Genomic DNA, 16,736 nt, shown 5'->3' with positions numbered 1-16,736 from the left:
AAACATGGTCAAGACCTGTGCGTGGTGGAGGGAACTATATGGACAGAAAAAAGGCAGTGATTGAGGGAGGCGCCCAGACCTCAGAGCAGGATCTACACTGTGCAGCGTGGGCAACCCGACTTCATCAGAGTCAAGGACCCCTCTCTACTCAGGAGACGGGCCGGCAGCTAACGGCAGCTGTCAGACAGAAAGAAGACATGTCCAACACCCAAAGTGCCTCGGCTCAGGAAGGAGACCACGCGGAGGACAGCACACCAACCAGGAAAACTGGAGACCAACAGAAGCAGGGGCCGGGACACAAGCATGAATTCTCACAGGGGGCCGAGCGGCTGGTGGCTTGCGAAGCCGGAGCCGACCTTTGAAGGAACCGCAAAGAAAGTCGAATTCAAACAGGAGGTTTACAGAATTAGAAAGGTGGACAATAACAAGTGCTGAGACAGAACCAGCGATAGGTATTTTTTTTTGTAATAAGCAAAAGTAAGTGACGCTCATTGAAGAGATGTAGAGGAGTGTGGAGAGGAGGCACGGCTCTGCTCCTCGCGGGGCTTCCCTGGCTCGCAGCTGGCTTCGCGCTCAGCCGCCCTCGGGTGAGGCCCCCACTTGTCCTGCCAGCTGTTGCTCCCAGGCAGCCCTTGGCTCTTCCACTCTCTTTGGACAAACAAAGCAACTTTGAGGCTGTTTATTCTGCCCATTAAATTTGTTTTTCTTTTATTTTCACACGGCTATATCCATTCTCGTCATGGCACCCCCAGCCACACCTGAGAATCTAGATAAACAGTCACTCCTGGCCTTGCTGGTTCCCCCCTGGCCCATTTACCTCTGATCCGATAATCCCCATGAGGTGCAGGGCAGCCGGCCAGCTCCCCCAGGAGGACCCACGTCCTCAGAGGGCAGGAGCCGTGCCCCAAGCTCAGGAGGCTGGCTCCTGCTCTGGCTTCTCAGTTTGTCCCCCAGTGTGGGCAAAATAGGGAAGGGGACTGGAGTCTGCTGGCCTGGAGCTGGGGGCTGACCTGTCAAGGGGCCTCTGCGCCTGGTCACCTCCTCCAGGAAGCCTCAGCCACCCTGCTGGCCGTGTGCCTGAGTGCGCTGGTCTAGCCTTCTTCCCAGGCGAGCTGGAGCCGTGAGTGGCTCTCCTGGGCTGGGGGTATGGGACAGCCACTCGCCCAGCTGCCCAGTGCTGCCCGACCACCTCCCACTGGGCCTCTGCTGCCACCTGGGCCCAGCCTCCCGGGGTAGTGCCGCCAGGACGTCCCGCTCTGTGGCCAGGCTCGCCTGTGGCTGCGGATGGCGCCGTCTGGTCTAGATCCTGGGGCCCTTCCTGCGATGACTTCAGCAGATAGAGGCACAGGCGGGCATGGGCGGCCTGGTGCTGGGGGTTGTGGGGGGGGGAAAGTGGCAGGAGGCTGGGTGTGACCCCATCCACATGCCCTGACCCCAGAGTGAGGAGCTGCTCCTGGGTCTCCAGTGCCAGTGCTCCCAGCATCTGCCGAAACTCCCTGCCCTGCAAGGTGTCTGGGGGTGAGGGCAGGTGGGCAGGGCCACCTTAACTCTCTGACTCCCAACCCCACCAGAGTCTGGGGTCCTGGGGTGGTCACTGGGGACAGCGGATGGGCAGGGTTTGGGAGCAGCCCTGGCTAGAGTCAGAGGTCAGGCTCGGACCCTGAAGGGCCCGTCCTAGGGCCAGGCTCGGGGCCCCTCTCCCCACAGATATCTCAATCCCAGTGTGGGCAGAGAGGGGCCCCGCGCACCTTCACATGCACACGCATCTGTACCCCAGAGTCTGTGCAAACTCCCAGCTGTGGATGGAAAGGAAACCACCTGTCTCCAGCTCAGCACCTGCTTGGAAGGAAACTGAGGCTGGGTTGTTGGGGGAGCGGGCAGGGTGAGGAACAGGAGAGGCAGGGGGAAGGCAACATGAGCAGACAGGCAGGGGGCCCGGTGTCAGGGCGGGGTCAGGTATCAGGGTGGGATAAGGCCCGGCTGAAGGGCAGTGCCCACCCCGACCTGCGGCCTGGGCACACTTGTGCTGGCCCAGCTGGCCACCAGCCCTGGGGCCTAAGGCGCCATCATTACCCGGAGGCTGGACAAGGACCAGGCCTTGGACCAGCTCTTCCTGGAACTCTGCGGGTGGGTCTCGGGACTGGCCCCTGGCCTTGGCACGGCGGGTGTCCTGGGCACCCAGGGGTGGCACGCCCAGCCCCTCCCACTCTGCCCTCAGGCTGGGGCTCGTCCCACACCAGGCAGGCGGGGGGTGGAGAGGTGGATGGATGGAAGTCAGGAGGGTCAGGCCGGCAGGAGGGGTCAGGCTGGCAGCGGGGCACAGGGATGATGCCCCTGAGGCTCACCTGGTGCTCCTGGCCACCAGCACACCAGAGGGGGACATGCTTGTGAACCCTGGTCTCGGGCAGCCTGGGTGGGCAACCCAGCTCATCTCTGACCGTCATGTTCTTGGGGCCAGGCTGGTGGAGCAGCTATGGACACCCCCCGCCCCCGCCCAGAGTCCTGCTGGGAGGGCCAAGGGGAGGGGTGCCGGGGGGAAAAGGGGGATGCCGGGGGGCTGGAGGCCCAACGACAGGGACCGAGGGGGCCACTGGTCCCACGACACTTGCAGGGGCTGCCTCTCCAGAAACCAAGCCCCCAAGACCTGCGGTTGAGCCTGTGGCTCTGCAGGCTGTGGGCACCTCAGGGAGTGCGGCCTGGGTGGAGACCCCCGCCCCACCCAGAAGCCTCGCAGCCCTACTGCCAGGCACACACTACCTCTGAGGCTCCAGGTGCCCCCCCATGACCTGTGGGCTGAATACAAAGTGTGGGTGCAGAGGCACCAAAGAGTGGGCCAGCCTTGACACTCTAACAAGGCGGCCAGGGCAGCAGCACCACCAACCAACTGCAAACCCGCCCTCAGTGCAGGCCGAGACAACCGTCTAGCGGACGCCCTGGAGGGTCCGACCCCCTCAGACCAGCTGTGTGACCAGCGCTCGCCCTCAGCGAGCACAGACCAGGTGCCTGGCCACCATCCTTTGCAGGCCCGCAGCCCCGATGCTCCACGACAGAGGTGGGTCCCGTGCCCAGCGCCCCTCAGCCGCCCGCGCGTGGATGGCGTGCGGGCCCTCCCGAGGTCTGGAGTGTCACTGCCGCACAGCGAGGGCCCTTCTGGGACCGACTCTTTCTGCTGCTTCCTGCAGCCCCCCGGCCCCAGGCAGCAGCAAGGGGGACCCCGAAGGGCTGCCGGGCTCTCCCGGAGCCCTCTCCTCTCCAGCCCTGGCCCTGCCTACAGAGCGGATCACACAGGCCCCTCATTAGGCGCTAATTGCCGTGGGCGCCCGGCCCCCCAGGGCCGTTGCTCGGATCACACCTGTTGACAAGCTGGGTCGGCCCCGGCGGGAAGGCTCATGGCCTTGATGATGCCGCTAATGATGTACTCTTGGCTCACAGTGATTCCCTTCCACTAATAAAGCCCCGTGCAGCCTGGGGCTGCAGGTCTCGCCTTGCAGAGCCGGGGGGCTTGGATGGGGACGCCTCAGGCCACGTTCCCTATGAAGTTCGACTCCTCTCTGGGGTTCTAGACTGAGAGGCACAGGGACCCGCCCCACGTGGGCCCCCCACACCCGGCGCTCAGAGCCTGGAGCCACTCGGAGGGCAGCGGGAGGGTCTGCAGGGACCCACCTGGAGGCCGCCCCCCACGCCCACCGAGTCAGGGCTGGGGAGCAGTTGGGACCAACAGAGACCAAGCTGACCTGCCCAGAGCCCCTGGGGGTGAAGCCCCTCACCTTGTAAGAGACCCTAGCAGGGCGCCGTACTAACAAGCAGCACAGTCCCCGGACTATGAAAAGGAAGAGGAGGGCTTGGAAGGCAAGAGCCCCGTGACTGGGTACGAGGCTGGCCTGGCAGCTGGGTGGTTGCCTGGGGCAGGCCCCTGGGACACCAGGCCCTGAAGCCACATGGGCAAGGCCTGCAGCCCCGTGGTCTCCCCATTCCTCTCATCCTGTGGCTCCCGGCCCCCAAGCTTAATATGGAGCACCTTTCGGCAGGTGGCCCTGCCGAGTTGAGGCAGCAGCAGGAAGCCCCTACCCTGGCCCGAGTCACCCCCCCAGTCCAACCCCCACGGGGGCATCTGGGTGGGTCCCGTGGACCACAGAGACCTTGACTGTAAGGGCTGAACCCTTGAGGCATATCCTTGCTCCTACACTGCAGCCACATGGAACCCCACTTCTGTCCAGGCTTCTTGGGGGGCGTTGACCCACAACACCATAACATAGAGAACATGTTTCAAAATCACATGTTTAGGAAAACTTTTAATTTATTTTGGGAAAGACAAACTACCTTTTACTTGTCCCCACCAGGGTCATTTTATTTTCACTGCACACAGACTGTCTGCCTGGAGAAGACAGGTGCTGGCCCAGCCCAGGGTGGCAGTCCTCGGTGCCAGGGCCTGTGTCCCCTCTGCCTGCCTGTGTCCCCTGCGTGTCTGCGGGCCCCTAGAGGAGGGGGCTACAGCCAGGAGAGCCACACCCCATCATGCGGCCCTCTGCTGAACCCCCTGATTCCCACGAAAACATGGACACGTGGCCTGTGGTGGACTGAATGGTGCTTTCCAGCAGAACCTGTGGACAGGGCCTTATTTGGAAAAAGAGCCTTTGCAGACATAATTAAGTCAAGGCTCTCAAGAGGAGTTCATCCTGGATTAGGGCCCTGAACCCAGGGATCCTTACAGGATCAGAGAAGGGGGGAGACACAGGAGCCATGTGACAATGGGGACAGAGGCTGGAGGGACGCAGCCCACGCCCAGGGAGGCCTGGAGCCCCAGAGGCTGGAGGAGGTAGGACGGGTCCCCCTGGAGCCGTTAGGGGGGCCCAGGCCTGCCAACACATTGATTAAAAACTTCGGGCCCCAAGACCACGAGAGAAAATTCTTCTGTGGTTTTAAGCCTCCCAGCTGTGGTTTTGTCCCCGCAGCCGCACAGTTCTGACTCTTCACAGGGTGAGACTGAGTCCACGGGCAGGAGGGCTCAGTAGATCCACATGCCTTGGTAGAAACCCCACCTGCTCCTGTCCAACCACCAGACGCTCGATGGTCAGTTTTGGACAAAGCAGGCCCTGTGGGCGTGGCCAGAGCAGAGGACGAGCTCTGCACCCGCTCGGGTTCAGGGACAGGGGTGCCCACATGGCCAGAGCGTCAGAGAAGGTGCTCAGACCTACCAGCCCGGCCTCAAGAGCCTCAGCCCCTCCCTGTGTCCTCATCTGGCCCTCGCGGTCCCCCACGTGTGTAAACACTGGCATTGCACATGGGAAGCGCAAGGTGAACACTCGATAATGATGATGATGAAATAATTTGCAAAACGTGAGAGCACACACACTGGAGGCGAGGTGTATTGTTGGCACAAGAGCCTAGGGGCTCTAGGGACATGGCTGTGAGTTAATAAAAATACCCCGAGGGGCTGAAAAGTCCCCGCTCTTGGCTCTACTCAGAGCAGGCAGGAGGAAGACCCACACTCATCGTTGTGTATGTGTGTGTCAGAGAGAGAGAGGTCAGAAACCCCTGTTCAGCCTTTTTAACCAGAAGCTGGCCCTGGCAGTCCCCCAGGCCCTCCTACAGGGGCAGACCTGCTTACTGCATGGGCCCCTGGGGGCCTCTTGGGGCAGCCAGCTTGAGCGGCAGCCTCCAGCTCCATTTTTTAAAATAGTTTTCAAGACATATAAATACACATACCACACAATTCAATGGTTTTTAACATAATACATTATTAATTTTAAAATTGTGATGAAACATATGTAACAGGTCTTCCCGGGTAGCTTAGCAGCAAGGAATCCACTTGCCAGTGTGTGAGACGTGGGTTTGATCCCTGGGTTGGGAAGATTCCCTGGAGTAAAAAATGGCAACCCACTCCAGAAATCTTGCCTGGAAAATTCCATAGACAGAGGAGCCTATCTGTGGGCTACAGTGGGGCTACAGGTGGGCTACAGTCTGTGGGGTCTCAAAGAATCAGATACAACTGAGCACGCACACAAGAGTGAGACTGTCAGGATTTCAGGCACTGTACCCCAGACCTGTGTCAGATATTGCCAGGACATGGAGGGGATGCCGGGGCCTGGAAGCCCACCGTTCAGCTCCTTGAGAAAGCCCCTCTTGATGGTGAGAAGGAACTCCCATCCTGGCAGCCACGAGGAACAGCTGCAGGGGCTGGAGGAGGTCATGCCAGCCTGTGGGCCTCAGGCCCCTGGACTCCACACTTAATCCACAGGCAGGTGAGAAGTCAGCAGGTAGAGCCCATATCAGAACAAGAACACCAAGAAGAGCTGAGGCCACGATGGGCCCCCAAAACGTGAGATCATGCCCAGGGGATAGTCTGGAGCTGACCCTGCCAGGGCACCTTCAGGGCTGGGCCCAAGTGGGGCCCGAGGATGCGCCAGACTCGACCACTGGAGTTTTCTGGAAAGCCCCCATAAGAAGTGGTCATTAAATGTATATGACGGGGACGTCCCTGGTGGTCCAGTGGTTGAGAATCCCCCTTTCCATGCAGCGGACATAACTTCGATCCCTGGTAGGGGACTAACATTCCACATGCCACGGGGCAGCTAACCCCAAGCCGCAACTGCCGCCCCTGCGCTCCAGAGCCGGGGCTCTGTAAAAAGGGACGCTCCGAGCGCCGGAAAGGAGAACCAGTGCAGGCAAAATAAAAATAATAATAAAGCCTTTTTAAGAAATGTATATGACCGCTCAAAAATTGAATCCAGCCAGCAGCGTTCTCTCCACGTTGCATAGAGAAATGGACTTTTCTCAGGCTCCGGAATAACCGGGGGCGGGCTTGCCAACTCAGGGGACGCGGGTTCGATCCCCGGGTCGGGAAGATCCCATGGAGGAGGAACTGGCAACTCACTCCAGTGTTCTTGCCTGGGAAACCCCATGGACAGAGCAGCCATGGGGTCGCAAAGGCGTCGGACACGACCACGTAATTGAGCACACACCCTCCCAGAGCCGCGGGGGGCCCTGCACCGGCCGGCCACCTGGGGGGGGCCGCTCCGCACCCCTGTTCCCATCCCCCTCTCACTCCAACCGGAGCTGGCCGCCTCTGCGAGCCCGGCGCCCTTCCAGGCTCTTGGGCGGGTCCAGAACCAAGAAGAGCGCCTCCGCGGCTTCTCCCCGGGGCGGAAACGCGGGCGGTGCGGAAGCGAGCCCGGCGCCCGGAGGAAGGCACGGCCCCTTCCCGGCGGCCCTCGACGGCGCGGGATGCGGGGGTCCGGCCCGCCAGCAGGGGGCGCGCGCCCCCGGGAGCCCGCCGCGGGGCCAGTCGCGCGTGCGCCACGCGGCGCTTTCCGGCAGTGTGGCGGAACTGCCTCGCCGTTTTGCGGCGTTTGGCGACGTCGTCCGCGCCGGGGCCGGCGGCAGTGTGGCGCCATGGCGTCGCCCTTCAGCGGGGCCCTGCAGCTGACGGACTTGGACGACTTCATCGCGCCGTCTCAGGTGGGCGGGCTGGGCGGCTGCTTCGCGCGAGGAGTCCTTCGCCGCGGTCTCCCCCGCCACCCCGAGAGAGGGGCTCGGGATCAGGGGGCCTGCCGCGTCGCACAGCCCGCGGTTTCCGAGTCCCCTTTCCGGGCGGCCACGACAGCCAGAGTGACCCAGCTCGGGGCCGGGAGGCCCCGCCGAGCTTCCCCGGTCGGCTCTTCACCCCGCCGCGAGAACAAGGGGGGCGTTCGGCTGCGGTCAGCGCGGTGGTCGGCGTAGGTGTCGTCCCCGGGGGAGGAGGCAGAGCGCGTCCCCAGGGGGACAGGCCAGCCGCATGTGAGGGCCGGCCGCCTCCTCAGCTGCCCCGCTTATCGGTTGCCGGCAGCTGCGAGGGACCAGGGCTCGGCCGAGGCGTGCCGGGTGGAGCGCGAGGGGCCGGCCGGGCGCCGAAGCGCGAAGGGCGGGACGGACCTCCTGCGGAGGCTTTCCGAGGCTGCTCGCTGGGAACGCGACGGCCAGCGAACTTCCTCTCGGGTGGAGAGGAATTGGGAAGAAAGGAACCTTCTTCCAGGAACTGGGCGGAGCAGAGCTTTTCTGCCGACCCTCGGCCTCCAATGAAACACTGGCTCTCCGTGCGGTGTCCCACCCGCCGTTTACTGGCGGTGTCCGCGGACAGGTTAGGGTGGCCACACCGCCTGCACCTGCATCAGGTCAGCGACCTCGATGCGGGCAGTGTCTGAACGCGCGCGAGTAGAGTAAGCAGCCACAGCGCCAAGACCGCTTCTGCGGCGGGAAGGCCGGAATCAGGGCAGAGTTTTCGTCCCAGGCGGTGTTGTGGCCCCTCCGCCCCCGTGCGCTCAGGCGCCCTTCCGGTCTCTTACGGGTAGGACTGCATCAAGCCCATGAAGGTGGATAAGAGGTCGGGTAGCGGCGTGGCCAAGATCCACATCGAAGATGACGGGAGTTACTTTCAAGTCAGTCAGGTAAGTTCCAGCCCAGCTGACCTGTCCAGTGACAGGTGCAGTGACCATGGCACTTTCCACGTGTCACCAGCCCTTTCTCAGGTGTGCACTGCAGAGGGCTCTTTGCAGAGGTGGCAGTTCCGGCATCCCTCTGTCTCTTGAGTTCTAACTGTGTAAGATTTTCTAGTCTAGACACTTGTTCATAGTGAAACCTACTCCTGTATAATTGAGCAATGCCAAGACTCTAGTCCCACGGCGTTAAAGTTGACACCCTGACTGTCTGCCATTTGGATTGTCGAGGACACCCATGCTGTCCCGAGGACTGCAGGCACCACCAGGCGTACCAGTCTAGAGATCCCTCCCAGCAGGCGAGGCGTCACAGGATGGCTTGTGGTGGGGCCAGACAGCAGGAGCCAGCGATCCCAGGGAAGGAGTCACTGTTTAATCAGCCCTGGAAGGCGATCTGGCAGCCCAGCTGGGGTCCCGCCCCAGCCCAGCAAGCACGGGAGGCGGGGTCCTTCATGGGGCTGGGGACCGTGCTCCAGGGCAGCAGGGATTGACCTGGAGGGAAGGCCGAAGCACATCAGTCCTCGCTGGCCTTGAGGCCGGCCCGGCAGGGAAAGTGCCCTGAGCTCAGACTGCGGCTGCAGTGCAACGTGAGCCTCGTGAGTGGGCTGGGGGGGTGGGTCCCGGCTCGTCAGCCCTCCGTCACACTTTGGGCCCCTGAAACTTTCCCGGCCCTGGCTGAGACCACTCCTGTGTGTGCAGAGGAAGTGAGGGCTCTGCTGGAACCATTTGAGGCTCAGAGCTGCCCAGCCGTCTGCCTGGAGGCCAGTGTGAATGACCAGTTCTCGACTGTCTGGCTGAGTCTGACGTCGTAACTGCCCCTTGCATGCCTTGCCCACTCTTCTCTGTGCAGGTGTTGAGGGGCACAGGCTTCTACCATCTCCTCCTCCCTGTTCTTCTGTCTTTTCTTCCTTCATCTTCGACATTACCTTTCTCTTCCTTCTCCTTTCAGAGCCTGGCCTTGAGCATTTTCCTGTCCCCAGAGCACTTTCCTGTCCCTGTAGGCAGTCTGGGGACCAGTGACGAGTCGGCTGCATCTTTGCACATTTAAGGTTCATGTCCCACCTCTGGCGGGCAGCAAGGCTCTTTAATACAATATGCCAGCCAAGTTTGTACCAGAGTTAGAATTTGGTGCCTCTAGGAAAGTTTAGAACATGTATATGTATTTCTGTACTAAATATTTAATTTCTAAAAACTTACGGCACATAAAGCCAGCCAACTACTACATTGCTTGTCAGGGCTGTGAGCCAGAGAATGAAGCTCTCCCATGGTCCCATCATCCTGAGAGCACTGTGTCTTCGTGCGGAGGGGCCCTTGGGGTACCGGGTTCTCATGCTTCCAGGATGGAGGGATGAAGAAGCTGGAGAAGGCCAAGATCTCGCTGGACGACTGCCTGGCATGCAGTGGCTGCGTCACCTCAGCAGAGACTGTGCTCATCACTCAGCAGAGCCACGAGGAGCTGCGGAAGGTTCTAGGTGCCAATAAGGTGAGCAGTGGGCTGTCTTCAGATGCCACACTCACCCAGTGTCCCTCACTGGTATTGTCGGGCAGCTCATCTCCTGGTGGTACTTGTCCTGTGTCTCCTGGGGACTCCTGGCGTTGAAGTGTTAACCCTAAACTTCAAGTTCTGTGTGTTTGCAAAATTGACGCCCTGATGGGGTCAGGCTGTAAACCACACAGAGTGAGCCGTGGGTCCCGTGCTTTGCAGACGGCAGCACCTGATCAACAGAAGCTGGTTGTCATCTCAGTCTCGCCCCAGTCCAGAGCGTCACTGGCTGTGAGGTTTCAGCTGAATCCTACGGACACCGCCAGGAAATTAACAGCATTCTTTAAAAAAATAGGTAGGTGCTGAACCTTGGCGACCTCCTGTGTAGACACGGGGCTGAGGTGACACCCGGCTATCACTGGACTTAGTGTATCAGAAGCTCTGTTGGAGGTTGACTTAGCTTGAAGTTCTGTTGTGATGATTGAGAGCAGGCCTTTTAATTAAAAAAACCCTGAATTATGATGCTGCACATCCCCGAGCCTGAAGTTCACCCACTCTTTACTTTGTTTTTAAATTATCACCACCAGGGCTCATTTGTCAGGCCTGAGTGGGGCCCCTGGTCGGCGCCTGCATGCCGGGGGCAGGGCTGGGAGGGCGTGGGGGCCCAGTGCAGGTGGCTGTGCTGGCGTGTGCAGGGTGCGGCCTGGTGCCTGCAGGCGCAAGCTCAGAGGCAGGGCGCCGGGTGTCCACCACCGGTGCGTCTCGTGATGCCCGCCCACTCCGGGTGCAGCTGTCCTTCCCGGGCTGAGGTGGGTGCTCCCTCACAGGTGCACACTACGTGTTTGACACCGCCTTCTCGAGGAACTTCAGCCTCCTCGAGAGCCAGCGGGAGTTCGTGTGGCGGTTCCGAGGACAGGCCAACCCCAAGCAGGCCCTGCCCGTGCTGACTTCCGCCTGCCCAGGTGTGTGCCCGTGGCCAGTAGCTGGACGTGGTGAGGGGGGTGGGGGCTCTTCGGCAGGAACCGCCTGAGGGTCACCTGGAGCCACTTCAGTTCCTGAGGGGTGATCATGGGGATGCTAGAGACACGTGTTGGCAAGAGCAGAGCAGGGGGCTCCTTTGTGGGACCCTAACCCCTTGCATGAGTCGGGCCACGCCCGGAAGTCACCTCACTGCCCCGCTCTCGCCCTGCGTCGGCCTCAGGCTGGATCTGCTATGCCGAGAAGACCCACGGGAGCACCCTCCTCCCCCACATCAGCACGGCGCGGTCCCCGCAGCAGGTCATGGGCTCCCTGGTCAAGGACTTCTTCGCCCAGCAGCAGGTAACGGGGACCCAGGGCGAGCCCCGCTGTGGTGCCCCCCACACTGTCCCCCATCAGCCCTGCGCCGCTGCCTCACTGCCACGCCCTGCACACAGCGTCTGACCCCTGACAAGGTCTACCATGCAACAGTAATGCCCTGCTACGACAAAAAGCTGGAAGCCTCCAGACCCGACTTCTTCAGCCAGGAGCACCAGACACGCGACGTGGACTGTGTCATCACCACAGGTGCGGGGCCCCGGGCCAGCCGGTGCTGTGACCGGGAGCCATGAATCTTTAATGGTCTCTGTTACTCTTGAGACTCAAATGAAGCGCGTCTGTGCTGTGGTCTCCTACAGGTGAAGTCTTCAAGCTGCTGGAAGAAGAAGGGGTCTCGCTGTCAGAGCTGGAGCCAGCTCCTCTGGACAGTCTGTACGTCACCGCCAGCCATATCGGAGGGGCTGTAAGCTCACCCGTACCGGGTGCTCTCCACCAGGGGGTCCCCAGGGTCTGGGCGGGTGGCAGGAGGGGCCATGGCCCTCGACACAGGCACTGGCCTCCTCCCTCTTCTCTGGCCTGGCCTCCCTCGGCCCCTCGTGCATCTCGGTGTCCAAGATGCTTGAGTTCCCAAGGCGGCCTGTGGACAACTGGCTGATGGTCATCAGAGCTGACCCTGACTTCACACAGGTCTGAGCCCCCAGGACAGGTGATACGACGGAGGGGACAGTCCTTTGCCACACAAGCCTCCTCCCGACACACCCTCGAAGCCTTGGGCTCTATGACTCATCTTCCACTTAGAAAGCAAACGCTCTCAAACCTGAGAGACAGAGCTTGCTCAGAGGCCTCGGTGGGCAGCGGCCCCACCACCACCTGAGGCCCAGCCTCTTCCCCAGGTGCAGCAGTGCCTCTGCCCAGGAGCCCACCAGCCACCGGGGCGGGGGCTCAGGGGGCTACCTGGAGCACGTGTTCCGGCATGCAGCCCAGGAGCTCTTCGGGATCCATGTCACTGAGGTCACCTACAGACCCCTGAGGTCAGTGGGGAGGGCCGGAGCTGGGCCCTGCGCTGTAGCTCAGGTGACAGGGCCAGCGCTCCCAAGCCCTGGTTCTCATGGTAGAGCTCGGCGTCCCCTACCCACAGCACCAGGGTGGGGCGGAGCTCCTGGCACAGTGTGTCCTGATGTGGGCCCCCCACTCCAGGGAGGGTGGGCTGGGGCTCGTCTGACCTTGGGAAGGCGGGGTTCCCATTCTACAGACCAGGAAGCTGAGGCTAGGGCCACCTGCCCCACTGGTGGGAAGGCGCTTCCTCCCCTCCCCCGTCACCGCCCCACCGGGAGTGAGCCTGGTATGCAGTGTGGACAGCCAGGTCTGTGCCCTCAGGAACAAGGACCTCCAGGAGGTGATTCTGGAGAGGGATGGCCAAGTCCTGCTGCACTTCGCTGCAGCCTACGGCTTCCGCAACATCCAAAACCTGGTGCAGAAGCTCAAGCGCGGGCGCTGCCCATACCACTTCGTGGAGGTCATGGCCTGCCCAGCAGGTAGCTGTTGGCAGGGGGCCCCTGGGACCATGCGCGCTGGCTGGCACCCTCCATGACCACGCTTGTCCCGCTCTGCCACAGGGTGCCTCAATGGGGGGGGACAGCTCAAGGCCCCTGACATGCCGGGCAAGGAGCTCCTGCAGCAGGTGGAGAGGCTGTATGGCCTGGTGAGGACCGAGGCACCGGAGGACGCGCCCGGGGTCCAGGAGCTGTACGAGCGCTGGCTGCAGGGCGCAGGCTCGGAGCGGGCCGGCCGCCTGCTGCACACCAGCTACCGTGCGGTGGAGAAGGCTGGCTCTGGACTCAGCATCAGATGGTAGAGGCTTCACGGGTCCAGCCGGTCCACTGCTGCCAACACCAGGACTCCTGGGAAGGTGGGGGGTCTCCAGCAGGGCAGTTGCCCGAGACCCCAAGGGGCACCCCAAAATGCTGCAGGGACACTGGGACCCTCACAGCAGTGAGACTCGGAATCACTCTCACCTGGACTCCTCTCGCGGGGCCAGAGGCTCTACCAGCCACTGGCCCTCTCCATGGTCCTGAGCCCTGAGAGGCCTGCGCTCCCCCTGGGTGTGGGGGGGGTCTCAGCTTGTCCCGTGGGAGGGCTCCTCACCCTCCATCTCTAGAGTCCCCCAAAACTTCTATGGGGCGGTGGTGACAGACTGGACCTGCCCGGCTGGTGAGGTCACAGCAGAGCCTGGGGGGCCTGCCGCACTGGGCAGCCGAGGACACTGGACACAGGCAGCCGGCCCGTGACTCCCCCTGGGATGGGCTGCCCCTCCACCGAGACCAGCTGCCTGCCAGAGCTGCGTCCCTGAGAAGCTCACCTCTAGTAAAAACAGCTTCTTTTCAAGAGTGTCTGTCTGCATCAAGAAAAAGGCCTTTCAAAGCTTTATTTGAAGTTCAGGAGCCCTGTGCACCCCACTGCAGTTTGTGCAAACACCCCTGTCTCACTATGGCCCAGAGTGGTGTGGGGTGTCCAGCCCCAGAAGTGCCAGAGGGCCCACCCTCTGGGACCGGGCAGGACTGAGGACGGCCGGGCCTCCTGTGGGTCGAGGGAGGAGGGCTGTGTGGCCTGGACCACGTGGAGCTCACTTCTGCCGGGGTGTGCTCAGGAGCCCCCATTGCAGCGCGAGGAGGGCCCGGGCCTGTGGCTGCAGCGGCTCAGCCGCCCTCTCAAAGCTCGCTCGCTCCCTGCAGAGCACATCCAGGACGTCGGCTGGTGCCACCTTCCCCGTGAACTCGCGCACAGGCTCCTCTCTGCGGGCAGAGGGGGCGCTGTGGGGCTCAAGGGGACCCACGGGGCAAACCAGACGTGGTGGTGGAGACAGCCCAGTGGCTGACCCCCTGCCACCTAATGTCCAAATAAGTGCAGGGAAGACCCAGAGCACAAGTCGGCCCCATGCCAGCCTGCTGGGCGGTGAGGCCCCTGGGGAGGACACAGGTCCCCAAGACGCGCGGGTTCAGGCCCTGCCCCGTGCTCCTCAGCCCCCTCACCCACACGGGAGGGCCCAGCACGCTGGCTGGTACTCACGCCACCCTCAGGAAGGGGTTGTAAAGGAGTTCCTCGCCCAGGGTTGCAGGCACCGTGGGCACATCATCCTCATCCCTCTGCTGGAACGAGCACAGGCCCCGATCACCACCTTGTCTGGCAGCCCCAGGCAGGTTGGCCCTGTCACCCGCAGCCTGGGGACTTGAGCCTAGGCCCTGAAGGTGGGCACTCGAGGGCCAGACTGCAGGTGACCCAGAGCCTAGGGTGGGTGAACGCCCCAGCCAAGACAGGCCTGGTCACGCAGGCCAGAAGTCATGGCTGACACCCCACCCACCCACCCACACACACCCCCACACACACACTCCGTGCTGTCCTGGGCCCAGCCGCCCCACCATCCAACCTTGCCACTGAGTGGAGGAGCGGCCACACCTTGGCCCATGACAGCTTGGCCTTCACGTGGTCGTTGTAAGGCTCCACTTTCTGTGCAAACTCGAGGTTGCCCAGTGTGTGCTCGTGACCACAGAACACCTTCTGGAGAGACGAGGTGCTTAGGTGCACAGCACTGCTATGGGCAGAGATGTTCCCCACCCCCTCACCGGTCCACTTCTTGCCACAGCTGGCAAGAAGGCAATCATCCTGAACACTGGCATAGACAGGTTCAGTGTGTGCTGCTTATATGGGAAGCCGGGCCCCCACAGCCATGAGAGGGCAAGGGGCAGGCTGCTCACTGTCTCAGGGGGCAGGGTGCCCAGGGTCTCCACCAAGCTCTGGTACATCTGCTGAGCTGTGCCCTCCAGGCGTGAGCCGCAGCCGGCCATGGACAGTGCATCCCCTGGGGAGTTGGGTGGGTCAGAGAGAGTGGAATGGGGCATGGGGAGGTGGGGCAGGTGGGTACAGGGCAGCCAGTACCCGAGAACACTGCAGGAGGGTCCGGACACTCCTCTTCCCACAGGAAGTAGCTCATGTGGCCCAAGGTGTGGCCGGGCGTCAGGAGGCAGCGCACGTGGATGGCCCCAAACTGCGGCAGAGGGGCAGGTGAGGTGGTTGGGCCCAGGCTCTCTCCCCGCCCCTCCTGGGTGCGTGCTTACCCGCAGCTCCTCGCCGTGTGCCAGCCTGCGCGTCAGTGCACAGATGCGCTCATCCGCACCCAACACCACCAGACCAGGCAGCAGCCTCACCAATTCCGCGTTGCCGCGAGCGTGGTCCCTGAGGATGGGTGAGAGTGGAATCACGTGGGGTTGGGGCTGGGTTGGAGTGAACCCGCCTGCCTCAGCCCTGCCCCTATGGCACTCACCAGTGGTGATGGGTTGTCAGCACAGTGGTCAGTGATACCCCCTCCCGGCCCACGATCTCCAGCAGCTGAAAGGGATGGGAGTTAGGGACATGCAGACGGCCCAGGTGGCTGCCTGCATTGGGGCCCCAGGCACGGGATGGTGCTAGGGGCAGGGGAGACCTCGCAATTAGTGAGCACCCACTGCATACAAAGCAGGCACCAGGTGAAAAAGTTCAGAGACGGCTCTAACCACAGAGGCGACCCAAACCAAGAAACCCTAAACTCCTAATAACCAGAGACCAGAAAACAGGGGGAGGGTCTGTCCCCAGCAGTGTTGTCCAGAGCCTCTCCCTGCGGCCCAAGGTGCCTGGGCCCACAGCGGTGCTCCCGCTGCCTCAAACCCGCCCTCACCCGTTTGGGCACGGCCACGTCCACGGCCACAGCTTCCCGCGTGCGTTCCTCGATGACCAGGTACATGTAGTTGTCCTCAAGCACAGGGATGACTTTGACCTTCATGGCCGCAGAGCTTGGCCGTACCGTGCCTCCTGAGCCCCTTCTTCAGCGTGGGGCTGCCCTCTCCAGACCCTAGGCAGGACTGTTCGCAGGAGGGGTCAGTTCCACACACGCGCGCTGGGGGCCAGAAAGGAGCCCCGCTGGCTGCTCCCGGACTGTCCCGAGGTCTGTCCGGAAGGCCAAGCTCCAGGCTCCAGATGACCTGCAGCTGCGAGGACCAGTCCCTCGCCGAGACGCCTCCCGCCGCAGGCTCCGCCCCCACACCAGAGGCCCCGCCCACATAACCACGCCCCCTTCCGGTCCCGCCCCGAGCCGGACCGCTGCCCGAGTAGGCCCCGCCTGCTTCCAAGGCCCCGCCCCCAGCGCCCTCCAGGCGCAGCGCGACCCCGGGCCCGCCCCTCTTCGGACCCCGCCCCTCTCCCGACCCTGCCCCTCTCCGGGCCCCGCCCTCAGCGCCGCTCTGCTGGCCCCCACCCCAGACCCCCTCCCGATCCGGCCGCCCCCTTCTCGGAGGTCCGCTCACCCCTGCGGGCTGCGCCAGCCGGTCGCGCGGACTCCCTGAAGGACAGCCGGACAAAGGCGGGCCTCGGGCGCCAATCCCGGGGACTGGACGGAGCGCGCCACTCACGCCGCCGCCGCCAACGGCCCGGGCCTGAGGCGCCCGCCCGCGGGGCCG

At 62.7% G+C, this 16,736-nt stretch overlaps 2 protein-coding genes across 10 annotated transcripts; one reads left to right on the top strand and one right to left on the bottom strand.

The window, feature by feature from the left end:
* Positions 1-7,330: 7,330 nt before the first annotated feature.
* CIAO3 (cytosolic iron-sulfur assembly component 3) lies at positions 7,331-13,635 on the top strand. Of its 2 annotated transcripts, none has more exons than XM_061152462.1 (11): positions 7,331-7,458; positions 8,328-8,423; positions 9,811-9,954; positions 10,177-10,309; positions 10,782-10,916; positions 11,156-11,274; positions 11,370-11,499; positions 11,610-11,682; positions 12,144-12,281; positions 12,628-12,785; positions 12,867-13,635. In XM_061152462.1, the coding sequence occupies exons 1-11, from the start codon at positions 7,393-7,395 to the stop codon at positions 13,103-13,105; spliced, it is 1,431 nt and encodes a 476-aa protein (XP_061008445.1). In that variant the 5' UTR covers positions 7,331-7,392; the 3' UTR covers positions 13,106-13,635. The 2 variants fall into 2 exon arrangements, with proteins under 2 accessions (XP_061008445.1, XP_061008446.1); XM_061152463.1 differs by having other exon boundaries at positions 7,371-7,458; positions 11,388-11,499.
* Positions 13,636-13,648: 13 nt separating this feature from the next.
* HAGHL (hydroxyacylglutathione hydrolase like) lies at positions 13,649-16,716 on the bottom strand. 8 transcript variants are annotated; one of them, XM_061152465.1, is made up of 9 exons: positions 16,584-16,716; positions 15,959-16,177; positions 15,569-15,633; positions 15,363-15,480; positions 15,184-15,292; positions 15,003-15,106; positions 14,704-14,805; positions 14,317-14,396; positions 13,649-14,042 (listed from the first exon to the last, which is right to left on the bottom strand). In XM_061152465.1, the coding sequence occupies exons 2-9, from the start codon at positions 16,061-16,063 to the stop codon at positions 13,874-13,876; spliced, it is 852 nt and encodes a 283-aa protein (XP_061008448.1). In that variant the 5' UTR covers positions 16,064-16,177; positions 16,584-16,716; the 3' UTR covers positions 13,649-13,873. The 8 variants fall into 8 exon arrangements, with proteins under 8 accessions (XP_061008448.1, XP_061008447.1, XP_061008451.1 ...); XM_061152464.1 differs by having other exon boundaries at positions 15,959-16,142; XM_061152468.1 differs by having other exon boundaries at positions 13,649-13,976; positions 15,959-16,142.
* Between the last annotated feature and the right edge of the window lie 20 nt (positions 16,717-16,736).

Source organism: Dama dama, chromosome 10 (assembly GCF_033118175.1).
Source record: "Dama dama isolate Ldn47 chromosome 10, ASM3311817v1, whole genome shotgun sequence".
NCBI classification, from domain to species: domain Eukaryota; kingdom Metazoa; phylum Chordata; class Mammalia; order Artiodactyla; family Cervidae; genus Dama; species Dama dama.
This window is presented reverse-complemented; position numbering and strand designations above follow the sequence as displayed.